We start from the raw sequence: 26,972 nt of genomic DNA, 5'->3' as shown, positions 1-26,972 counted from the left end.
ATGGGAAGGGGGATGGGATAAGTGGGTAAGGGGCATCAAGGAATCTACTGAAATCATTGCTTCACTATATACTAACTAATTTGGATGTAAATTTTAAAACATAAAAAATAAAGTTTAAAAATAAATTTAAAAAAAAGAAGGAACATACTTAAACATCATAAAAGCCATTTATGAAAAGCCCACAGCTAATATCATCCTCAATGGGGAAAAACTGAGAGCTTTCCCCCTGAGATCAGGAACACGACAGGGATGTCCACTCTCACCGCTGTTGTTTAACATAGTGTTGGAAGTGCTAGCATCAGCAGTCAGACAACAAAAGGAAATCAAAAGCATCAAAATTGGCAAAGATGAAGTCAAGCTTTCACTTTTGGCAGATGACATGATATTATACATGGAAAACCTGATAGATTCCACCAAAAGTCTGCTAGAACTGATACATGAATTCAGCAAAGTCACAGGATACAAAATTAATGTACAGAAATCAGTTGCATTCTTATACACTAATAATGAAGCAACAGACAGACAAATAAAGAAACTGATCCCATTCACAACTGCACCAAGAATCATAAAATACCTGGGAATAAACCTAACCAAAGATGTAAAAGATCTGTATGCTGAAAACTATAGAATGCTTATGAAGGAAATTGAAGAAGATACAAAGAAATGGAAAAACATTCCATGCTCATGGATTGGAAGAATAAATATTGTTAATGTTAATACTACCCAAAGCAATCTACACATTCAATGCAATCCCAATCAAAATTGCACCAGCATTCTTCTCGAAGCTAAAACAAGCAATCCTAAAATTTGTATGGAACCACAAAAGACCCTGAATATCCAAAGTAATTTTGAAGAAGACCAAAGTGGGAGGCATCACAATCCCAGACTTTAGCCTCTACTACAAAGCTGTAATCACCAAGACAGCATGGTATTGGCACAAAAACAGACACACAGACCAATAGAATAGAGTAGAAACCCCAGAACTAGACCCACAAACGTATGGCCAACTCATCTTTGACAAAGCAGGAAAGAACATCCAATGGAAAAAAGACAGTCTCTTTAACAAATGGTGCTGGGAGAACTGGACAGCAACATGCAGATGAATGAAACTAGACCACTTTCTTTCACCATTCACAAAAATAAACTCAAAATGGATAAAGGACCTGAATGTGAGACTGGAAACCATCAAAACCCTAGAGGAGAAAGCAGGAAAAAACCTCTTTGACCTCAGCCGCAGCAATTTCTTACTTGACACATCTCCAAAGGCAAGGGAATTAAAAGAAAAAATGAACTATTGGGACCTCATGAAGATAAAAAGCTTCTGCACAGCAAAGGAAACAATCAACAAAACTAAAAGGCAACCAACGGAATGGGAAAAGACATTTGCAAATGACCTATCGGACAAAGGGCTAGTATCCAAAATCTATAAAGAGCTCAACAAACTCCACACCCGAAAAACAAATAATCCAGTGAAAAAATGGGCAGAAGACATGAATAGACGCTTCTCTAAAGAAGACATCCAGGGGCGCCTGGGTGGCGCAGTCGGTTAAGCGTCCGACTTCAGCCATGTCACGATCTCGCGGTCTGTGAGTTCGAGCCCCGCGTCAGGCTCTGGGCTGATGGCTCAGAGCCTGGAGCCTGTTTCCGATTCTGTGTCTCCCTCTCTCTCTGACCCTCCCCCGTTCATGCTCTGTCTCTCTCTGTCCCAAAAATAAATAAACGTTGAAAAAAAAATTTTTTTTAAATAAAAAAAATAAAAAAAAAAAAGAAGACATCCAGATGGCCAACAGGCACATGAAACGATGCTCAACGTCACTCCTCATCAGGGAAATACAAATCAAAACCACACTGAGATATCACCTCATGCCAGTCAGAGTGGCTAAAATGAACAAATCAGGAGACTATAGATGCTGGAGAGGATGTGGAGAAATGAGAACCCTCTTGCACTGTTGGTGGGAATGCAAACTGGTGCAGCCGCTCTGGAAAACAGTGTGGAGGTTCCTCAAAAAATTAAAAATAGATTCACCCTATGACCCAGCAATAGCACTGCTAGGAATTTACCCAAGGGATATAGGAGTGCTGATGCATGGGGGCACTTGTACTCCAATGGTTATAGCAGCACTTTCAACAATAGCCAAATTATGGAAAGAGCCTAAATGTCCATCAACTGATGAATAGATAAAGAAATTGTGGTTTATATACACGATGTAATATTACTTGGCAATGAGAAAGAATGAAATATGGCTTTATGTAGCAACGTGGATGGAACTGGAGAGTGTTATGCTAAGTGAAATAAGTCATACAGAGAAAGACATATGTTTTCACTCTTATGTGGATCCTGAGAAACTTAACAGAAGACCATGGGGGAGGGGAAGGGGGATAAAAGTTACAGAGAGGGAAGGAGGCAAACCATAAGGGATTCTTGAAAACTGAGAATAAACTGAGGGTTGATGGGTGGGTGAAAAGGAGGGGAAAGTGGGTGATGGGCATTGAGGAGGACACCTGTTGGGAGGAGCATTGGGTGTTGTATGGAAACCAATTTGACAATAAATTTCATATTAAAAAATAATAAATAAATAAACTTTAAAAAAATAGATCAGCCTGGGGCACCGGGGTGGCTTAGTCAGTTAAGCGTCCAACTTTGGCTCAGGTCATGATCTCACAGTTTGTGGGTTCAGACCCCACCTTGGGCTCTGTGCTGACAGATCAGAGCTTGGAGCCTGCTTCAGATTCTGTGTCTCCCTCTCTCTTTGCCCCTTCCCCACTCATGCTCTCTCACTCTCAAAATAAATAACCATTAAAAAAAATTAAAAAAAAATAGATCAACCTTTCTTGTATGAGTCTAACCTGTTCAGACCATCATTAGGCTAATCTTGATCCAAAATACTGCTTGTGTTTAAATTAAATTCCAGAGGCACCTGGGTGGCTCCGTTGGTTGAGTGTCTTTCTCTTGATTTTGGCTCGGGTCATGATCCCAGAGTTGTGGGATCAAGCCTCTTGTTGGGTTCTGAGCTGAGCATGAAGCTTACTTAAGATTCTCTCTCTCTGCCCCTCTCCCTGCTCGCATACTCTGTCTCTCTCAAATTATAAATTAAATTCCATTACTTCACATATTATTCAAATTGACTTTCCCTTCATTGTCTAGAGGAATTTAATTTTTGTCATTCTCAAGAGAGAACTAAGGGTTGCGTGTGTTTGCATTGAAATATTACCTGTATATTAGCTGTGTAGGTTTTTAGCTCAGGTAATGTTTTAATCATCTAGATAGATTTGCTATGAAAGTTACCTAGATAATAACGTAAGAACACTCTTTTCCAACTCCTGTATAAGGATGGCAAACTGATGTAGATTTTTTTTTAGAGAGCAGTGGAAGCTTTGAAAGTTAATATAGATTTAGGTGTGCGCTGATAAAAAATGGATACAAAATTACAGTAGCATTTGCTAAGTAAATGGGGTAAGATATGTCAGGTCTATTAAATAATGTTAAACAGATACTAAAAAATAATTTAAAACTAAAAAGTTAAATTAGGGTGGGACGCCTGGGTGGCTCAGTCAGTTGGGCAACCGACTGCAGTTCAGCTCATGATCTTGTGGTCTGTGGGTTCGAGCCCTGTGTCTCGCTCTGTGCTAACAGCTCAGAGCCTGGAGCCTGCTTCAGCTTCTGTGTCTCCCTCTCTCTCTCTTCTCCTCCCCCCTTATGTTCTATCAAAAACAAATAAATATTAAAAAAAATTTTAAGTTAAATTAGGGCAAGAAAATGGAAATTAAATAAAATCACTTTTACATTGTTGGCTAATCTGAGTCAAAGTTGTGGCATAAAATTTTATTTTTATTTGTTAAGACTAATAAAAAGATGAACTTATTTATTTTTATTTATTTTTTGGGGGGGGACAGATAGAGACAGAGCATGAACGGGGAGGGGCAGAGAGAGAGGGAGACACAGAATTGGAAACAGGCTCCAGGCTCCAAGCCATCAGCCCAGAGCCTAACACGGGGCTCGAACTCACGGACCATGAGATCGTGACCTGGGTGAAGTCGGACGCTTAACCGACTGCGCCACCCAGGTGCCCCGAACTTATCTTATTTAAAAGAGAGTATTAAAAGCCTGGGCGTGCCTGGCTGGCTCAGTTGGTGGAATGTATGACCCTTGATCTCAGAATTGTTAAGCTTGAGCCCCAAGTTGGGTGTAGAGATTACTTAAAAATAAAATCTTTAAAAAAAAAAGCCTATGTAGGAAAAGGAAGTCATGACAATACCTTGCACTCTCCCTTCCCAACCTGGGCCCAGAACGGCTCTGCAAAGAGGGATGGTGAAAATAAGGCTGTTCTGCTGACTACAAGGTAGTGACCAGAGAACACACCTTACCATCCACAAGTACATCCATGGAGTAGTCTTCAGGAAGCATGTGCCTCATGTACTCATAGAGATCCAGAAATTTTCCCTGAAGGAAATGGGAACTCCAGATGTACACATTGACATTAGGCCCAACAAAACTGTCTGTGCCAAAAGAATAAGGAATGTCCCTCACACTGTATTCAAGTGAGGTTGTTCAGAAGCTGTAATGAGGATGAAGATTCATCAAAGAAGCTATAGGTGTTGGTTACCTATGTAACAAGCAGGTAACCACTTTCAAAAATCTGTCACCACTTTTAAAAAATCTATCCAAACAAAAATGTGGATGAGAACTGACAACTGAGTGTCAAATAAAGTTATAAAACCTCAAGGAAAAAAAAAAAAGAGATAAAAAGTCAAATGAGAAAGAAGGCAAAATAACACAGAATGCTTTTTGTCCATGAAATGTTGGGGAAATTATCCAATAATTGAATATTCTGATTGTCTAATAATTATCTAATACTCTGAGAAGTCAGGAAAATAGGACTTTTATTCCAATGACTGACATTATAAATTGAAACAATCTTTCTGGAAGACAATTTTTCTATTAAAAGCCTTACTCTTTTACACCTGAAACCAATTTTACGTATGTTAACTAGTAGAATTTGGGAAAAAAAAAAAAAGCCTTACTCTTTGACCTAATAATTCTAATTTAGGAATTATCCATAATGGAAAGGATAAGGATGCACAAAAATATTTAGTTATAAAATCATTTACCAAAACCTTGTTCACTATTACCATATTATATAACAAATAATGGAGCATATATCAAATTAGGTTAGACAACCTAAATGTCTAAGAGGATTGTTTTAATAAATTTTGATACATCCAGGTGATGTTTTTCTCACATGGGAAGATGTTCATAATATAATATACAGTAGAAAAATTGGCTACAAAATAGAATTATATATTAAAATTATTTTTTAAATTTACTTTTTTTGGGGCGCCTGGGTGGCACAGTCGGTTAAGCGTCCGACTTCAGCCAGGTCACGATCTTGCGGTCCGTGAGTTCGAGCCCCGCGTCGGGCTCTGGGCTGATGGCTCAGAGCCTGGAGCCTGTTTCCGATTCTGTGTCTCCCTCTCTCTCTGCCCCTCCCCCGTTCATGCTCTGTCTCTCTCTGTCCCAAAAAATAAATAAAATGTTGAAAAAAAAATTTAAAAAAAAATTTACTTTTTTTATTTTTTAGTAATCTCTACACCCAAAGTGGGGCTTAAACTCATGACCTGAAGATCAAGAGTCAAATGCTCTCCTGAATGAGCCAGCCAGCTATCCCAGAATTATACTATTATCATAATATATATGTGGGCGTGTGTTTACATGTGTAAATGCACATGTATAAGGGTTTGGGATATTATATATGTAGGTGGTTATTACTGGTGGATGAATCTGTATATGTTTAATTTTTATTATCTATTTTTAAAAATTTTTCTACACTGAACATACATTTCTTTGGTATTTTACAAAAATAGAAGATTCTTACAAAATCAAAAAAACTATTGAGAGTACATCAAAAAAAAAAAGCTTTTGGGGGCATCTAGCTGGCACAGTCCATAGAGCCTGTGACTCTTGATCTTGGGATTGTGAGTTTGAGCTCCATGTTGGGTGTGGAGATCACTTAAAAATAAAATTAAAAACAATAAACAATAAAATAAAAAGCTTCTGCACAGTAAAGGAAACTATCAACAAAACTAAGACAACCTACTGAATGGGAGAAGATATTTGCAAATGATATATCCAATAAAGGGTTAGTATCCAAAATACATAAAGAACCGATACAACTCAACACAAAAAACACACCAAATAATCTAATTAAAAAATGGACAGAAGACATGAACAGACATTTCTTGGAAGAAGACATACAGATGGCCAATGGACACATGAAAAGATGCTCAACATCATTCATCATCAGGGAAATGCTAATCAAAACCACAATGATATATCACCTCACATTTGTCAGAATGGCTAAAATAAAAAACTCAAGAGCGGCACCTGGGTGGCTCAGTCACTGGTTAAGAGTTCAACTCTTGGGGCGCCTGGGTGGCTCAGTCGGTTAAGCATCTGACTTCGGCTCAGGTCATGATCATGGTTCGTGAGTTCGAGCCCTGCATCAGGCTCTCTGCTCTCAGTGCAGAGTCTGGTTCCTGCTTCGGATTCTATGTCTCCTTCTCTCTCTGCCCCTTCCCTACTCATGCTTTGTCTTTCTTCCTCTCTCAAAAATAAACAAACATTAAAAAAAAAAGTTCAACTCTTGACTTCGGCAGGTAATGATCTCATGGTTCGTGGGTTCTTGAATTCAAGCCCCACATCAGGCTGTACGCTGACAGTGCAGAGCCTGCTTGGGATTCTATCTCCCTTTCTCTCTGCCCCTCCCTGACACGTGCACACGTTCTCTCTCTATTGCTCTCTCTCAAAAACAAACAAACAAACAAACAAACAAAAACAATATTGGCAGGGATGTGGAGAAAAAGGAACCCTTATGCACTGTTGATGGGAATGAAAACTGGTGCAGCCACTGTTGCAGGCCTCATGGAGGTTCCTGAAAAAATTAAAAATAGAATTATTATATGATCCAGTAATTCCACTATTGCATATTTACCCTAACAATACAAAGACATTAATTTGAAAGGACGATGCACCCCTACGTTTATTACAGCATTATTTACAATAGCCAACTTAGGGGAGCAGCCCGAGTGTCCATCAATAGATGAATGGATAAAGAAGACGATAATACACATACACACACACACACACACACACACACACACACACACACAGAGTAAAACCTTGGTTTGTAAGCATAATTCCTTCTGGAAACATGCTTATAATCCAAAGTACTTGTATATCTCTCTCTTTCAAAATAAATAAAAAATAAACTTAAAAAAATTCCTTTGATAGGTAAACATCTCTTCATTTTAGGATTAGAGATAATACATAAAAAGTCAAATATCTTGCCTAGTGCTAGGAGATAGTTTTTCCTTTCTGGTATCTTTCCTGGAAATAGACAAGAAATAGAATTAAAAAATACTCATCATACACCTACACTGCACTGTTTTGGTGTTAATAATATAACTTCACAGTGGGAAGAATTTCGAAAGAGTTTACAAACTGACCCTTTGCTTGCAAGGTTGTTTTTCAACTGATAATATTATGATTTAATTCTATAAGTAATATCCCTTTCGATTGCATTGGGTTTTCATCATAAGCATATTTTGAGAGCACTACTAATGATCGGAAAGAGATATATATTTTCTATTACATTTTTAAGTTTCTCCTTTTTTTTTTCAGGTATGACAGCAGTTATCTGTACTTACCCACTTGACATGGTTAGAGTACGCCTAGCATTCCAGGTGAAAGGGGAACACACTTATACAGGAATTATTCATGCATTCAAAACAATTTATGCAAAGGTATTTCACATTTACTTTTCTTGTTTATATTGTGTCTTTTTTTTTTTTTAATAATGTGAGTTTTATGCCCAACATGGGGCTTGAACTCATGACTCTAAGACCAAGAGTCACAAGGTCTACTGACTGAGCCAGCCAGGTGCCCTTATAATGTGTCCTTATATATTTAGAAAAATATTTTGAAAGTTATATAAGCTATTTTATTTATAGTTATTGATGTTAATAATGATTGTGACGCATTTGTGTTTCAGGTTGGGTACCAGAATAATTTTTTCATTGTAATGTATGCTTTTGCTTTTTGATGTTTATCATAATGAACACAATGTAATCTCACTTCTACTTTTTCTTCATTCAAAAGGAAGGTGGTTTCCTTGGATTTTACAGAGGCCTGATGCCCACTATATTAGGAATGGCTCCGTATGCAGGTATTTTCAAATTTGGCAGAATCTTGATCTTTCATTTTTTTCTAAGAATGATTTTTAAATTGTAGCATTTTGTATTTAAGCCCCAATTCCTTCAGGAATTATTTCTTTCCTCCCTAAGGATAAGCATTTGACTCAGCACCATAGTCCCTCCTTTCCCCAGTGATCTACAGTGCTACTGCCTTTTTTGTTTTTTTTACAGTGCTACTTCTAAAAATAAGAATAAAGTGCAGTTTTATGCACTCTTTATATTTGGTAGGACAAGTCCATTTACCTTATGCTTTTTTTTTTTCCCAGGAATGTAGGAACTATAGATATTCTGTTTCCTGCACATTTTAAAATCCATTTTGAAGTTGCACAAAAACACTTGTTGGGATTTTGAATGAAATTTTATACAGTTCCGGGACATTTTTGTTAGATATATTTATAGATACCATGTAAGCTGTGTTGTGTCTTTTAGAAAATTACATTTTTAGTTTATTACTTGATTTAATTTTATGATTTTATAGCTAGCCATTATCCTACTTGTTGGTATCATAGCCAGCCACTGTGTTACTTGCAGATGTTTTGGGTTTCCTATGTGGGCAATCGTATCCTGTCCACATGGTGTCTTTTTCTTATTTACATTCTAATCCTTATTTCCTTATTTATTTATGTTTATCTTCACTTACTGTACTATGCTAAGGACCTACAGTGCAGCAGTGAATAGAAGTGATGATAGTAGGCATTTTGGCTCATTAATTATTTTAAAGGGACTGTTTGTAATACTTCTTCATTTAGTTTAATGTTCATTTATGATGTTAAGGAAGTTTTGCTAAGAATTTTTATCTGGTTTGGTGTTGAATTTTATCAGACACCCTCGCCTGCATTTATGGAGGTAATCATATAGCTTTCTCCTTTAATATGTTATTATGATAAATGATATTAATAGATGTTCTAAGATCAAGTCAAATTGGCTATGACATAATGACCTTTTTATATCCTGTTGGATTAAGTTTGCTAATTGTCTTTAGAAGTTATACATCTAGGGGCACCTGGGTGGCTCAGTTGGTTAAGCATCTGACTTCGGCTCAGATCATGATCTCCCCGTTCATGAGTTCCAGCTTTGGCCTAAGTGCTGACAGCTCGGAACCTGGAGCCTGCTTCGAATTCTGTGTCTCCCTTTCTCTGCCCCTCCCTGCTGGCACGTTGTTTCTCTCTCTCTCAAAAATAAACATTAAAAAAAAAGAGAGAAGTGTGGTTTGGGTATCAAGGTTATATAAGTCTCGTAAATGAGTTGTAGAGTATTTCCTCATCTTCCATCTCTGTAAGATGATTAGAATTATCTGTTTCTTGAAAGTTTTCTTTGTGGGTGATTTTTTTAATACTGGTTTAACTTCTTAAATGGTTGTAGGACCATTCAGATTTTTTATCTTTTGTGAACCATTTTTGGTAATTCATGCCTTTCTTTACCATTTTGAATTTGACCTTTTTGGATTAATTTTCAATTTTTTAGCAAAAGATTTCCCTTATTCATATCATTCTGACATCTACTCTATTGCCATGCTCCTTTTTTCACTTTTTTTTTTTTTTTTTTTTGATCAGTTATTTGATTTTGCAAAGAATCAATTTTGGCTTGTGTTTTTCTCTAGTCTACCTTTATTTTACCTTTCATTGATTCTTGTTCATTTCTTAATTATCTCCTTTTTCGTCATGTTTATTCTTCAGTTGGATGCTTACCTGTTTCATTTTCAACCTTTGGGTTTTTTTATTCCTAATGTGGGCTTCCTACCCACCCCCCGCCCCGCCATCATGCTTCAGCTGCATCCCATGAGTTTATTATTTTATTAATTGTTTTTTCTTAAAATTTGGAAATTTTGAAATGTATACAAAAGTAGACAATAGTATAATGAGCCACCATGCACCTATGACCTATCTTCAAAAGTTATCAACTCAGGACCAATCTTGTTTCATCTGTACCCTTAAATACTCCCTCCACTCTCATTCCAAATTGTTTTGTTTTTTTTTTTTATTTTTTTTTTTAACGTTTATTTATTTTTGAGACAGAGAGAGACAGAGCATGAACGGGGGAGAGGCAGAGAGAGAGAGGGAGACACAGAATCTGAACCAGGCTCCAGGCTCTGAGCCATCAGCCCAGAGCCCGACGGGAGCTCGAACTCACGGACCACGAGATCGTGACCTGAGTTGAAGTTGGACGGTTAACCGACTGAGCCACCCAGGCGCCCCTCATTCCAAATTGTTTTAAAGTAACTCCACAGTATCTCAGTATTCAGCTCTCTATGCTTTTTAATTATTTTATTTTATTTTTTAAATGTTTTATTTATTTTTGAGAGAGAGACAGAGCACGAGTGGGGAGGGGGCAGAGAGAGAGAGGGAGAAACAATCTGAAGCAGGCTCCAGGCTGTCAGCACAGAGCCGGATGTGGTGCTCGAATCCACTAACTGTGAGATCATGACCTGAGCCAAAGTGGGACACCTAACCAATTGAGCCACCCAGGTGCCTCTCTATGCTTTTTTAAAAAGCATAACCACACACTATTATGAACTTTAAACATATTTTTTAAGTTTATTTATTCACTTTGAGAGAGAGAGCGTGAGTGGAGGGGCAGAGAGAGAGAGAGGGAGAGAATCCCAAGCAGGCTCTGCTTGTCAGCACAGAGCCCCGATGTGGGGCTCAAGCTCATGGACCGTGAGATCATGACCTGAGCCAAAACCAAGAGTTGGACACTTAACCAACTGAGTCACCCAGGTGCCCATAAAAAAGTTTCTTAATATCATCTAGTATATTATCATTGTTCAAATCCCTGCCCCCTCCCCTTAACTCATAATTAGCTTTTGGACAGATCCAAGTTAATATTTGCCTAGTATATCTTTTTTCATCCTTTTATTTTTTACTTTCTCATATCTTTATGTTTTAGGTATTTCTTTTGAAATCATTATATAACTGGATATTGTTAAAAATCTGGTCTGTAAAATCTTTAGTTGCCAATTAGTTCACCTGATAGTTATTGTGATTATTGATACATTTGTACTTGTTTCTGTACCTTGCTATTTGATTTCCACTAGAGGCTTTTCTTTTTTATGTTTTAAAATATTTCTTCCTTGTTCACTTATTTTGCCTAACTCTTACCTGCTCTATTATAAATGTATAAATTTATTTGCCTCCTCCTATGTTGGTGGTCTTTAATTATGAACCCATTACTTGATCTGAATCTCTGAGTTTCAGACCCAGTGATTCCATCTTCTGTAGACCCAATAGCAAGATGCATCTCAATAGCTTTGCTGCTATTGGCATCAATATGAAAAGTCACTTCACTTCTTTCATGGGCCCACAACTCCCAAATGAGCTCCAGCTTCTGTTTTTAGAAGGTGGAGGTGCTGGGGTTCTTGGAGACTTTCTCATTCTTTTTGCAAGACCTGTAGCAATGACAAAGTCATTCAGAATACCTAGATTGCCATTATGCTGGAAGAAGAACTCTTTAATTTTTTTGGTCTTATTTTCCTCTCTTTCTAAGTTTTTTGTTTTTAAAATATATTTTAACCTAGTTATAGTATATATATAATTTTGTTTCTTAATTTTTCCCCATTTCCCAAACATTTTTCACATATATCTGTACTCTTCACAAACATCATTTTATTAGTTGTGTCATATTTTCACTGAATACTATTCCACATTATTTAGGTATTTCTAATTTTTTTAATTTACATTTAATTTGCTACGAATTTCACCATTGTGAACTTTTTCAGATTTTAGATTCAGTCTTTAGTGTATGAATATATAAAAGTGTATGAATATTCTAAAATTGTATACTGTCATTTCAAAATACTATAAAGTTATAAGAATTTTGTATAAGGAATAAATGCATATTGAGGTATTTTCCTAGACTAAATTTTTGTTAGTGCTTATTTCTTATTAAGCATCAAGTATATTTTAAATATATTTTAAAATTTAGTAGATATCAAGGTATCTTGAATAATGCTTAGTTGATAGGATTGCTTGAATTCTATTCTTGATTTTGTTAATGTAAGACTTTAGTGGGTCTATATGCAATCATAAATGTTCAGCAAGCACTAAGTGCATATTATTGATAATTTAATATTTACTAGATTTCATGTGTTTTGTGATTCAATATGAACATTTATCTCATGGTTACCACTCTTCCTTGGGGACAAAATTAGGCACTGAGTTAAAATAACAATTTTTTGTCACTTCTGAATGTTTTGTTTGTATCTTATCACCATCATTGTTATTGTGAATTTAAGTTGTAGTATTTACTTGTAATTATTAATCATGAATTTAACTTTTACTGATGTGAAACCTTGGAAAACTACTTAATCCTATTAATATATAAGTTGGCATTTATACCCAACTACTGCCTTTATTCAGTAAATTGAAGTATAAGTGTATGAAAACCATAGCAATAATTGTTACAGGTATCTTGTTATCTTTAGGTTACTTATAAACATTAATTAAGCCTTTTTCTTTCAGAAATCAGGAAATGTATAGTTTGTTCTTTGAGTTAATTGGTTTTTATAAAGAATGGTATCTTTTCATGGTTCATGTAATCTTAAGCATCATGGTGAATTTATGTTTTGTTTTTCAGGTGTTTCATTTTTTACTTTTGGTACCTTAAAGAGTGTTGGGCTTTCCCATGCCCCTACCCTTCTTGGCAGACCTTCATCAGACAATCCTAATGTCTTAGTTTTGAAAACCCACATAAACTTACTTTGTGGTGGTGTTGCTGGAGCAATAGCACAAACAATATCGTAAGTTTCTTCATTAACTTAATCCAATCAAATTGCAGTTTTTCAATCTTGATTTTCAGCATTATTCATTTTATTTTTTATTATATATATATATATTTACCACTTTGCAGATCTTTTTCTTTTTTAACTTTATTTTTTATTTTTTAAAATTTACATCCAAATTAGTTAGCATATAGTGAAGCAATGATTTCAGGAGTAGATTTTTTAATGCCCCTTACCCATTTAGCCCATCCCTCCTCCCTCTCATGTATATATATATATTTAATGTTTATTTATTTTTGTGAGAGAGAGAGAGAAGAGAGAGAGAGAGAGAGGGAGAGAGAGAGACAGAGGGAACGAGTGGGGGAGGGGCAGAGAGAGAAAATGACAGAAGATCCAAAGTGGGCTCTGGGCTGTCAGCAGAGAGCCTGATGCAGTTCGAACTCATGAGCCCTGAGATCATGACCTGAGCCGAAGTCAGATACCCAACTGACTGAGCGACCCAGTCACTTCTCTTGCATTAAATCTTGAAGACCTCCTTTGTGTCAGACAATGTAGTAGGTTTTGGGACATTTGCTGAATATAGATAAAGGGATTGCTGTATTGTAATTGAAAAAGTAGCTTCAAAGGATTTCCCTAGTCCAAGAGAGATTGTGTAGATGAGATAAAAAGAGGCTGGAACACTAAGAAGCAGGAATTTTTCAGGAAGAAGAAGAAAAGCTTTCTGTGACTGAGGAGTATCCTGAAAAACAGGATGTAGTATTGTCACAAAGACGAAAAAGAGTATCCAATGGAAAAGAAAAATCAAAGTAATATAAGTACTGAAAAGTAAGGTGTTCATTGGATTTTACAGTCAAGGATTACTTGTGTGAAAGCAGATTCCATATACTTGTGTGTGGAAGCAGATCATACTAGGTTGAAGGTAAAGAAAAAAAGGTGGTTTACTTTTGGCAATCTGGCTGTGGAACCTTGCTCATTTGTAGAAACATGATCACCTCTAGTTATTTTGATTCTCTTCTTGCTCCTACCTTTTTCTTTACTACTACTCACTTCCAATCTAGATCCTTAAAATCTTTTCTTTCTCATTTCTTTTCTTAAACTGTATTCTATACCCATTGACTCTTACCAGATCCAAAGGCTCCCTCTTAGTTCTTTTGCTTCCTTCCAATTGTTCTAGTTCCTTCGTTTTTGTAAATTTTTTTTAATGTTTATTTTTGAGAGAGAAACAGAGTGCAAGTGGGGGAGGGGCAGAGAGCTAGGGAGACACAGAATCTGAAGCCGACTGCAGGCTCTGAGCTGTCAGCACAGAGCCGGACGCAGGGCTTGAACTCACAGACCGCGAGATCATGACCTGAGCCCAAGTCGGACACTCAACCGACTGAGCCACCCAAGGCGTCCCTAGTTCCTTCAGTTTTGTAACAGTACCTCTCCTTGGCCATCTGCCTTCCCAACCCACCCACCCCCACGTTTTCAAGTATCTTACTGATTCATATCTTCCTCTTTCTTCCTATCCATGCTGATATTTTAAGGCGCAGCCTGCCTGGCTTTAGTCCTATGCTCTTCCCATAAATGTGTAGAATAGCTCATCTATCTTTATGGTTTCAGTGGTCACCTCTGCACAGATAACAAATTTTATTTAATTCTCCATTACTTCCTCTCCATTACTTCTGTATAGCAAGCTCTTAGATATTTCTGCTTGGACTTCTGCCATCAGTGCAAACTCCATAGTTCAGATATTAATTCCTTTTTTCCTCTTGGTGACAATCCTCAGCTCCCAGCTTTCTTATTTGTTATTGATAACCATTAATCTTCTAGCCCTAATAATACCTTGAAACCATTTTTCACATTGTACGTATCCAAATACTCACTATGTCTTACTGTTTGTTACTGTAGAACATTGCCTAGAATGCTATTTTCTTTCTTTCCCATTGTTCTTTCCCGTATTCTAATCCTTGTACCTTGTCTTCTTACATTCTCTCCCTTCTACTAACCAATTCCTTCTACTCACATATGTCTTTTCCGGCTTGGAAACTGAATCCTTCAGACTGAGGTTTTTGTTCCCTTGATTCCCATAAAATTTCTTCTTCTCACTACCCCATTAAAAAATAATTCCTGGAGATGCTATTGAAATGCATACAGAACTTCAATTATTGGTAATGCTATTTCTTAAGCTGTTTGGTTAAAAAAACATGTTTTTTAATTATTAAAAAAATTTTTTTTACTGAGAGGCAGAGAGAGAGCACAAATGGGGGAGGGGCAGAGAGAGAAGGAGACAGAATCCTAAGCAGGCTCCAGGCTCCGAGTTGTCAGCACAGAGCCCGACACAGGGCTCGAACTCACAAACCATGAGATCCTGACCTGAGCCGAAGTTGGACACTCAACTGACTGAGCCCCCCAGGAGCCCCACATGTTTTTTTAATTATAACATTTCATTATGAATATAAATATAGGCAGCTCTTCCTGCCCACGGGTCCTGTCCCCATGCTTTGATAAAATTACCTTTTTGCACACACACACAAAATATATATATATATGTATGTGTGTGTATATATATATATATATAATTATACAAATATATCATTATTTTTGTCATATATCACTTAAGTATATATTAGGTACCATGGAGATCTTTGAATAGGAAAGTAAAAAGCAGCTTTGTGACACTTGAGAATGTAAGATTCAATTTTCTTAATGTTGGGATAACAATACCTATTTCATGCAATTATGAAGATGGAATGAGATAAATTACATAAATTGTTTAACTACATTGACAAGTAGTCAATATTAGCAAAATAAAAGTAATTTAAAAAAATCACCTGGGGTCCCACTCTTAAGAGAGATTCCTTTTGTATATTTCATTTCAGGCATTTTAATTTAATTTAATTTAATTTAATTTAATTTAATTTTATTTTATTTTATTTTATTTTATTTTAGTTAAGTGTACCTAATTTGAGAGAGAAACAGAGCATAAGCAGGGGAGGGGCAGAGAGAGAGAATCCCAAGCAGGCCCACACTGTCAGCACAGAGCCCAATATGGGGCTCAGGCTCACGAACTGTGAGATCATGACCTGAGCTGAAACCAAGAATTGGACTCTCAACCAACTGAGACACCCAGGTGCCCCTCGGGCAGATTTTTTTTTAACAGAATTTTCTCTGTTCTCTAAATGCAGTATCTGTATTGTTAATTTTTGCCTTTAAGGAAAATTTTTTGTTGGTCTACTGTATACAAGGGGGCTTGCTGAATATTTTTAGAGTAGTGGTTCTTAACTAGAGGTGATTTTGCCTCCAGTGGACATTTATTAATATCTGGAGACAATTTTGGCTGTCACAGCTGGGGTTATGCTATTGGCATGGAGTGGGTAGAGGCCAGGGATGTGCTTAAACATCCTACATTGAATAGGATAGATCCTCACAATTAAGAATTATCTAACCTAAAATGTCAATAGTGCCAAAGTTGAGAAACCCTGTCCTAGGGTTCCAACAATGAAAAATACCCAGTTTGTTTCTTCAGAAAGTGGCACTGAATTTGGCCTTGAGGAATGAACTCTATATTGTGGTGATGAGAGAGAATCATCTAACCCAATAGAACCACATAAGCAAAGGCAAGACCTCTTTATTGCTGTTTGATTGTATTCATGTGCTTATGTCCTGACTCCTAAATTAGACAAAACAATAAAGGTATAAGAACACATTATTTCCTAGGGAAATAACATGTAGGACTTTGTATTCAATAATTGTTGAGTAGAATGCTAGAAATCATTTTTATATCCTTCTGCCTTTTTCTTCTTTTAGCTACCCGTTTGATGTAACTCGTCGGCGAATGCAATTAGGAACTGTTCTTCCAGAATTTGAAAAGTGCCTGTAAGTTTTCCATTTGTCATTGTTCCTTTTCTTTAGGAAATATAATGTTTAAAGTAGATATAGAGATAGGACTGTGGTCTTACCAGTAGTTCAGATCTTCCATAGTATCCTTTGGTAAATTTACAAACTTTCAATCTAGTCCCAATCCATATATATATATTATCACTTATATAAAAAATTAAAAAAGAATGAATAAACATTAAATATATATATATATTTAATGTTTATTCATTCTTTTTTAATTTTTTTTAACGTTTATTTATTTTTGAGACAGAGAGAGACAGAGCATGAACGGGGGAGGGGCAGAGAGAGAGGGAGACACAGAATCGGAAGCAGGCTCCAGGCTCTGAGCCATCAGCCCAGAGCCGGACGCGGGGCTCGAACTCACGGACCATGAGATCGTGACCTGAGCCGAAGTCGGATGCTTAACCAACTGAGCCACCCAGGCGCCCCAATGTTTATTCATTTTTGAAAGACAGAGAGACAGAGCACAAGCATGGGTGGGGCAGAGAGAGAGAGGGGGACACAGAATCCGAAGCAGGCTCCAGGCTCCAAGCTGTCAGCACAGAGCCTGACACCGGGCTTGAACTCACGAACCGTGAGATAATGACCTGAGGTGAAGTCCAACGCTTACCTGACTGAACTACCCAGGCACCCCAAGTCCCAATCCCTATTAAAAATTTCACTTTAGGGGTGCCTGGGTGGCGCAGTCGGTTGAGCGTCCGACTTCAGCCAGGTCACGATCTCGCGGTCCGTGAGTTCGAGCCCCGCGTCAGGCTCTGGGCTGATGGCTCGGAGCCTGGAGCCTGTTTCCGATTCTGTGTCTCCCTCTCTCTCTGCCCCTCCCCCGTTCATGCTCTCTCTGTCCCAAAAATAAATAAAAAACGTTGAAAAAAAATTAAAAAAAAAATATTTCACTTTAGGGGCACCTGGCTGGCTCAGTTGGAAGAGTGTGTAACTCTTGATCTTGAGGTTCTGAATTTGAGCCTCATGTTGGGTGTAAAGATTATTTAAAAGTTTGTTAAAAATTCACATTAGGGGCACCTGGGTGGCTCAGTTGGTCAAGTGTCAGACTCTTGATTTTGGCTCAGGTCATGATTTCATGGTTTGGGAGACTGAGCTCTGAGTCAGACTCTGCGCTGACAGCTCTGAGCCCACTTGGGATTCTCTCTCTCCCTCTGTCTCTGTCCCACCCTCACTCACTTGCACATGTGCTCATGCGCATTCTTTCTCATTCTCTCTCAAAAAAAGAAAAAATTTTAAAAATCACTTTAGAGCAGCTTGGTTAAATAGAAATATAATGTGAGCCACTTACATAATTTAAAATTTTCTGGTAGCCACATTAAAAAAAAAGTATAAAAAAACAGATGACTGTTTTAAAATATTTTAATTTAGGGGCACCCGGCTGGCTCATTGTGAGGAGTATGCAACTCTTGATTTTGGGGTTGTGAGTCCGAGCCCCATGTTGGGTGTAGAGATTACTTAAATAAATAAACTTAAAAAAAAGTTAAATATTTTAATTTAACCTAATATGTCAAAAATATTATCACTTCAACATCTCAAGACTTTGCATCCTTTTTTTAATACTAAGTGTTTGAGGGGCACCTGGGTGGCTCAGTCAGTTAAGCCCAGACTTTGGCTCAAGTCATGACCTCACGGTTCGTGGGTTCGAGCCCCACATCCGGCTCTGTGCTGACAGCTAGAGCCTGGAGGCTGCTTCAGATTCTGTGTCTCCTTCTTTCTCTCTGCCCCTTCTTGGCTCACTCTCTCTCTCTCTCTTTCTCTCTCTCTCTCTCAAAAACAAATAAACATTTAAAAACATTAAAAAAATAAAGAAACTAAGTATTTGAAATCCAGGGTGTATTTAATACTGACAGCACATTTCAATTTGGACTTGCCACATTTTAAGTGCTCACTAACCATGTATGGCTAGTGGCTACCATCATTACCCAGCACAGCTCTAGAGTTTTCTATAATCTGTAGAGATTTAGAATCATTCTGTTTTCTGGGTGGTGTGTTGTTCCTCAGGGGAAGAGCAGAACATTTGCTCAGGACTTTGAATTGCCTAAAAGGTTTTTTGAAGATTTTAGTCCAGATTGCCTATCAAAAGAGAAAGGCAAAAGCCAAAATGTTGGTTTGAAAGGAAGGAACACTGAAACTAGAAAGTCTTTATTGCCTATATCTGATAGTCCTTTAACCATTAGTTCTATAACCATCTGCTAGTTGTAGTATAAAACTTGAGTTGAAATGGAAGCTTGATGGGCAACTGAGCATACATCCCTCAAAAAGAATACATAAATATTTCAAATATTTTTATGATATAGTGTTGCCAGTAAATTTTACATAGTCCAAACAAAGTAAATTGTATTAATGAGCCGGCAATTCTGTGTATAATGCTTGTACTTGTTTGGAATGAATTGCTGTTTTATGGTGCATTTTCATCTTGTTTTAACACTTGCTTTCCAAAAGCTATTCAAGATGACATTTTGGCTTTTTTATTTTTAAATGTTTATTTATTTTTGAAGGAAAGGGAAAGAGGGTGTGTGGGAGGGGCTGAGAGGGAGACAGAAGATCTGGTGAGTAGAGGAGGGGCAGAGAGAGAAGGAGAGAGAGAGAATCCCAAGCAGCTCCTCACTGTCAGCACAGAGAGCTATGTGGGGATCTTAGTCACGAACCTGTGAGATCATAACTTGAGCTAAAGTCAGATGTTCAACTGACTGAGCCACCCAGGTGCCCTTGACATTTTGACTTCTTTTAAAAATGCTATTATGGATCCTGAAAATATCTCATCAGTGGGCATAAAGGTGTCATCATTTAACTATTGTCTTTCAGTACCATGTGGGAGACTATGAAGTATGTCTATGGACACCATGGAATTCGAAGAGGATTATATCGTGGCTTATCTCTTAATTACATTCGCTGTATTCCCTCTCAAGCAGTGGCTTTTACAACATACGAACTTATGAAGCAGTTTTTTCACCTCAACTGAAGAAAATCGTGATTTCTTTTCCTGAGTAAACTCTCACAGGGAGACATAAATGTTCTTTTAATTTTGAGGGGAACATTACTTGAAGGGGGCTATTTCCCTAGTCACAGGAACCACTGGTATTTTAGTACTTGATTTTTTTATTCATAACAAATCAAAAGTGCTTACCGTGCTTTTTGATGCCAAAAGTTATAACTGAGAACATTGAAAAAAATTCCTAAGCTGATGCTGGCTAATCAGTTAGGTTATTTGAAACTGTTTTAAAATGTTTTTTGGGAGTAGCACTAACTTAAAATGGGATTCAAGAGGTTGCCATTAGGCTTTATCATGCTTTAATTCCAAGCTTTAAGTATAATTATGATTTTCAAAGACTCTAACATTGGTTATTATTGTTGTAATAAACAGGCTTGGTTATATTGCAGCAGAATGATGAGAACTGAATTTTTATGTTTATAAAATGTAGTTTAGGGGGCACCTGGCTGGCTCAGCCAGAAGAGCTGAGATTAAGACTCTTAATCTCGGAGTCATAAATTCCAACCCCATGTTAGGTGTAGAGATTACTGGGGCGGCGGGGAGGTGGGAGGGAAGTAGTTTAGAAGCCAGCATTGAACATTATTCTTAGTATCTCTCTTCTCATAATTCTGCTCCACTGCATAAAAGGACTGACACTTTTTCTCTTTGTTTTTAAATAAAATAAATGCTGTATTTAAAAATTAGCCTTGTAGAAGCTCAACAATAAATGAAGAATTTTCAGGTGTTGCTCAAATGTTATTACTAGGTACTATGACTGACTTAAATTTGTTTTTAAAAGTCAATATATTTCCCAAAGGCAGTAATAATAAATACTGAATATCTTTGCTCTCAAAACAGATTAGCATTATAGATTTGTTTTTGTTAGATGATTTGGTATATACTAGAAAACTTATTTAAGTGAACTGTGAAATATCTATTAATATAGATGTGAATGTCAAAGAATGTTTCTAAGGTATTTTGTCATGATACATCAACTAGTTCTTCCATGTAAAATAATTTTAGTGCAATATAAACTTAAGTAGAAACATAAAACTGATTTGATTTGCTATCCTTTATATTAAAATGGTTTAAAATATAAGAATTCCATTTATTGTGTTTAGAGTACTTTCTATCTTTTACTGTAAGCATGACAGAAGTGGAAAGGGAACAAATATAGTTCTGTCCTCAGACATAGCAATTTGTAGAATTGATGTGATTTTTTTTGATCAATGCAAACTATTTTAACTGCTCTAACTTTATAATTTTTTTTATTGAGGTAAAATTGACATATAACAATATATTAGTTTCAGGTGCACAATGTAATGATTCAATATTTGTATTTACTGCAAAACAAATCACCACAATAGTCTAGTTACCATCTAATTGATGTGATTTTTAGGACATTAGAAAACTAAGTCGAAAAGTGTTACTTCTGCTTCAATTTTAATTTTGTTTGCATAAAAGATTTCTTGTCATACTTTGGTAAAAATTAGATGAACTGGTTTCATTTTCAAAGTCTTTATTTTAAAATAAATATGTGTCTTTGTATGATTTGTAAGTGTACCCCACAGGTAGAAATACGTGTGTTCTTGAAAGTATTTTGTATATTTTCATTTCTGGGCTATACTATAGCTAAATATTGTTATCAAGTCACAAGATAATTTAAATGTATGAAATAAATATCTCAGTTATGTTATCAATAAAAGAGGACTGCAAATATTTTTTTAAATAAAAATTTGCATTCTATGTTACAGAATTTTATTCATATTTGGACCATTATTTCTCTTTTTTAACTATTCACATTATTAAAGCACAAATGATAAACATCAATAGTCAGAATGCAAGAATATTTAAAATATTGACTATAGTTATTTTTGATATATTTCAGATTGATGACCCAAAGTGTATCTTGCCAGGTTATCTTCCACTGAAGATTGACTATTTCTGTTTTGATTTCCATTGTTACTCTTTTACTGCCTTTTTTGAGAATACCCCTTTGATCTATAGAATGGGACAGTGGTCTGGTCTAGGCAGTAAGTGAGGTACCACTCCTAGTTTTCAAGGGTATGGAGTTAGAATGGTTAATGGGTAGGGGCGCCCGAGTGGCTCAGTCAGTTAAGTGTCCGACTTTGGCTCAGGTCATGATCTCGAGGTTCGTGAATTCAAGCCCCACATTGGTCTCTTTGCTGTCAGTGCAGAGCCTGGTACCTGCTTCGGATCCTCTGGCTCCCCCCCTCTCTCTCTGCCCCTCTCCGGCTCACGCTCTCTCTCTCAAAAATAAATAAACATTAAATAAATAAAACTTTTTAAAAAAGAAAGTTTAATGGGTATATATACTAATATCTTACACTATTCTCCCCTTGGGTATTCAACATCCATTGTGTGTCAGGCATTGTATCAGCATAATGGGGGGCTTACCTTGGGGGATCTGTTAGCTGTACTTATAGTCTGATTTGAATGTTCAGTAGCATCTAACACCAGGTATCTTTCTAATACAGTATGTACCACACTTTATGATAATTACCTTTTTACCTGTGTCCCCTGAACTGGTTCTCTCCAAAGCACAGCCATGCCTTCATTTCCTATAAGGAGCACAGGATGTGGCACCATAATAGGTGCTCAGTGATGTATACTGATGGGAAAAAGGAAGGCTCAGTCCCCGTTTTTGGAGACCTTATGTTCAGTAGGCAGAAATAAGGCACAATTAGACCATGGGAAGAACAATTAAGAAATTCATTTGTTTTGTTTCATAGAAATGTCTTGTTACTGGGGCGCCTGGGTTGCTCCTCCAATTAAGTATCCAGCTCTTGGTTTCGGCTCAGGTCATGATCTCACAGTTTCATGAGTCTGAGGCCCACATTGGGCTCTGTGCTGGGATTCTCGCTTTTCCCCCTAGTCATGCTGTCTCTGTCAAGAAAGAAAGAAAGAAAGAAAGAAAGAAAGAGAGAGAGAGAGAAAGAAAGAAAAGAGAACGGAAGGAAGAAAGGAAGGAAGGAAATGTCTTGTTGCTAATTTGAGCAAAGATGAATGGCAAATAATAAAACCTATATTATGTGAATAATGCATTGCCTTGAGGAGTTGGGCCAATGATACCTGACATACTTGGATAACAACTGAACACTTTACACAATTCCTCACATCAATTCTTTGAAAAACAGACACCGTTAGGCCCCAGAAATTGATGACAAATAAGTCATGCATATTTCCTCAGGACCTACTATATTCCAGGTTTTGTTTTATGTGCTTTCAATGCCTTAACTCTATCTCTACAACAACTATAAGATAGGTACTATTTGATATCCCTTTTTTACACATGGAATAACGGAGGCCCAGGGAGATCAAATAACTTGCCCAAATTCACACAGTTAGTGGTGGATCTAGGATTCAAATTCAGCCAGTGAATCTACAGCCTACTCTGCTAGCCATGATGCTATACTTCAACACAGTAGTATCCTATTTAAAAACATTTTTTTATGTTTATTTTTGAGAGAGAGAGAGAGAGAGCACAAGCGGGGGAGAGGTAGAGAGAGAAGGAGACACAGAATCCGAAGCAGGCTCCAGGCTCTGAGCTGTCAGCACAGAGCCTGATGTGGGGCTCAAACCCATGAACTGGGAGATCACGACCTGAGTGGAAGTTGGATGCTTAACCGACTGAGCCACCCAGGCGCCCCAGTAATATCCTATTTAGATGACACTCTAACGTCAAATAAATTTGGAACATGTCAATAAACATAAACTAATCAATAAAATTATGATAGTTTATGGAAAATGCTTATTAAGTAAATAGGCCACATTATAGAGAATAATTGTTGGGTGTAAGGATCAGAGAACTACTTTAGAATCATCAGGGAAAAGTTTCTTTAATATGCTATACTTTAAGCTGACACATGGAGGATAAAAAGGAAATAACTATGCAGAATTGTGGGGGCAGAATGGCCTCAGGTGAAGAGAATAGCCTCAAACAGGAAACAGCTTGGCTTGCATAGGAATTGTCAAAAGTCCACTGTGAATGAAACTTTGTGAGTGAATGAGTAGCAACAAATGGGGTTGGAGAAATAGACAAAGGCCAGACCACTGAGGGCTCTAAAGGATATGGTAATAATTTTGTTTTTTATCCTAAATACAATGGGAAATGCTTGAAGGTTTTCAGCAGGGGAATAAAACTGTCTGATTATGTTTTTACAAAGATCACTCTACTTTGTCCACAAAGTTTGCAGTTAAAACAGAAATCAAAAGGGGAACCTGGGTGGCTCAGTCAGTTGAGTGTCCAACTTCGGCCCAGGTCATGATCTCATGGTTTGTGCATTTGAGTCCCACTTCGGGTTCTGTGCTGACAGCTCAGAGCCTGGAGTCTGCTTCAGATTCTGTGCCTCTCTTTCTCTCCCTCTCTCTCTCTCTCTCTGTCTCTCTCTCTGCCCCTCCCCCACTCACACTCTGTCTCTCTCTCCTTCAAAAATAAATAAACATTAAAAAAAATTTTTTTAAATAAACATTAAAAATTTTAAAAAAGAATTAAAAAGAGGACATCACTAGGGATCCTACATATACTTTTAAAAAAATTTTTTTAACGTTTATTTATTTTTGAGACAGAGAGAGACAGCATGAACGGGGGAGGGGCAGAGAGAGAGGGAGACACAGAATCGGAAGCAGGCTCCAGGCTCTGGGCTGATGGCTCAGAAGTTGACTTGGGGCTTGAACTCACGAACTGCGAGATCGTGACCTGAGCTGAAGTCAGACAGACACTCAACCGACTGAGCCACCCAGGCGCCTGTGGATCCTACGAATATTAAAAAGATAACAAGGCATTCCTAAATAACTCTTTGCCAAGGAATGTAACAATTTAGATGAAATGGACAGATGCCTTGAAAATCACACCACAGAAACTACCATAGATGAAAAAAATCTTCACAGCCAATTTAAAAAATTGAATTCATCAAAAATTCTTCCAGAAGGAAACTCCAGACTCCAGGTCCCTGACTGGCTCAGTCAGTGGAGTGTACAACTGTTGATCTTGGGTTTGTGGGCTCAAGCCCTATTCTGGGTGTAAATAACTTTAAAAAATAAAATAAAATCTTTAAAAAAGGAAAAAAAAAAAAAGGAACTCCAGACTCAGATGTGAATTCTAATGAACATCTGAGAAAGAAAGAATCTATAAACTTTCAGAAATTAAAAGACAAAGAACACTTCCCAACTCATGTTATGATGCCAGCATAACTTTGATATCCAAACCTGACAAAGTTGTTACAAGAAAATTATAGACCAGTATCTTTCAAAAGCAAAGATTGGAAAATCCTTAACAACATATAATCAAATTGGGGCACCTGGTTGACTCAGCCAGTAGAGTATGTGACTCTTGATCTCAGGGTCATGAGTTGGGTGACTCATTTTTTTTTAAAGTAATCACTTTAAAAAAAGAAAATAGAGGCTCCTGGGTGGCTCAGTCGTTTAAGTGTCAGACTTCCTCTCAGGTCATGATCTCGTGGTTTGTGAGTTCCAGCCCCATGTTGGACTCTGTGCTGACAGCTTCGAGCCTAGAACCTGCTTTGGATTCTTTGTTTCCCTCTCTCTGTCCCTCTCCAGTCACTCTCTGTCTCTTGCTCTCAAAAATAAATACACATTAAAAAAATGAAAATTAAAATAAATAAAAAATAAAGTAGTCAACACATTAGCAAATCAAACCCAGAGATACATCCGAGTTTATCCTAGGATTGCCAAATTGTTTAATAAAGTCCGTAATTTTCAATAATAACAGAATAAAGGAGAAAATGCACATGATCCTTCAATAGATGCAGAAAAAGTACTTTGCAAAATTCACCATTGATTCATTATAAAAACTAATCACTTTAGGGGTGCCTGTGTGACTCAGTTGATCACTTGCCTCTTGATTTTGGCTCAGGTCTTTGTCCCACAGTTGTGGGATCATGCCCCACTTTTGGCCCCGTGCTGAGTGTGGAGCCTGCTTGGGATTCTCTCTCTCACTCTCCCACTGCACCCCCCCCCCCCCCCGCACCATCCACTCAAACACTCTCTCTCTCTCTCTCTCTCTCTCTCTCTCAAAATAAAAATAAAAACAAAAACAAAAAACAATCACATTAGAACAGAAGAGACCAGGGCACTTGGCTGTCTGAGTCAGAAGACGGAGTGACTCTTGATCTCAGGGTTGTAAATTCCAGTGCCACGTTGGGTTTAGAGATTACTTAAAAATAAAATCTCTGCCCCTCCCCTGCTTACATGCATGCATTCCCTCTCTCTCAAAATAAATAAATAAACTTAGAACAAAACAGTGTGTTGCAGTTTTCTAGGTTAGAGACAACGATAGGGTAGTGACAGTGGAGATGGAAACGAATGAAGAGATTTAAGATAGTTTTAGAAGTTGAATCTATGTGTCTGCCTATGGATTGGATGTGAGTAGTAACAGAAAAGAATCAGGATGACTTCTGAGTTTCTAGCCTTGTCTTCTGGGTCGATAGTGCTATTACTGAGAAGAATAATAGGTCTGTCAAGAAAATAAAAATTCCATTTTGGCCATGTTATAATTAAAGCCCCCCCCCCCATATTGCTAAGTGTAGATATCAAGCAGTAGTTGTGTTTTTGAATTCAGAGGAAAAGCCTTGCCTATACACATGAATGTGAGAATTGGCAGGATAGAGATGGTATTTAAAGCCACGAGAATAAAAAAATAATAATAAAATTAAGCCATGACAATGTCTGAAAAAACCTAGGGAACTGGTAGATAGAAAAATATGTCCAGAAACTGAACTCTGAGGACTTCCAACATTTACAGATTGGGCAGAAAATGAAGAAACAATACAGGAGATTGAAGAGGGCCTGTGAGGTTGGGGGAAAACCAGATGAGTGTGGTGTCACAGGTAGAAAATCTGTATGTATTGGGCCGCCTGGGTGGCTCTATCCGTTAACCCTCTGACTTTGGCTCAGGTTATGATCTCATGGTTCATGTGTTTGAGCCCTGCATGGGGCTCTGTACTGACAGCTCAGAGCCTGGAGCCTGCTTTGGATTTTGTGTCTCCCTCTCTCTCTCTGCCCCTACCCCACACGTGCTTGCTCTCTCTCTTTCTCTCTGTGTCAAAAATAGACATGAAAGAAAGAAAGAAAGAAAGAAAGAAAGAAAGAAAGAAAGAAAGAAAGAAA

The 26,972-nt window shown here is 37.4% G+C and overlaps 1 protein-coding gene across 1 annotated transcript in view; it reads left to right on the top strand.

Moving 5' to 3' along the window:
- The window catches only part of SLC25A16 (solute carrier family 25 member 16), a 51,961-nt gene extending 30,382 nt beyond the window's left edge, over positions 1 to 21,579 (top strand). The window contains exons 5-9 of the mRNA XM_040485205.1: positions 7,679 to 7,800; positions 8,156 to 8,222; positions 12,823 to 12,985; positions 16,757 to 16,825; positions 19,630 to 21,579. Of these exons, the coding sequence (XP_040341139.1) occupies positions 7,679 to 7,800; positions 8,156 to 8,222; positions 12,823 to 12,985; positions 16,757 to 16,825; positions 19,630 to 19,735 (527 nt within the window). The 3' untranslated portion in view covers positions 19,736 to 21,579. The remainder of the gene's footprint in view (positions 1 to 7,678; positions 7,801 to 8,155; positions 8,223 to 12,822; positions 12,986 to 16,756; positions 16,826 to 19,629) is intronic.
- The last annotated feature ends 5,393 nt before the right edge of the window (positions 21,580 to 26,972 follow it).

Source organism: Herpailurus yagouaroundi, unplaced genomic scaffold (genome assembly GCF_014898765.1).
Source record: "Herpailurus yagouaroundi ecotype Mexico unplaced genomic scaffold, PumYag 163, whole genome shotgun sequence".
NCBI lineage: Eukaryota > Metazoa > Chordata > Mammalia > Carnivora > Felidae > Herpailurus > Herpailurus yagouaroundi.
Note: the sequence above shows the minus strand (reverse complement) of the source record. Positions and strands in the feature narration are given on the sequence as shown.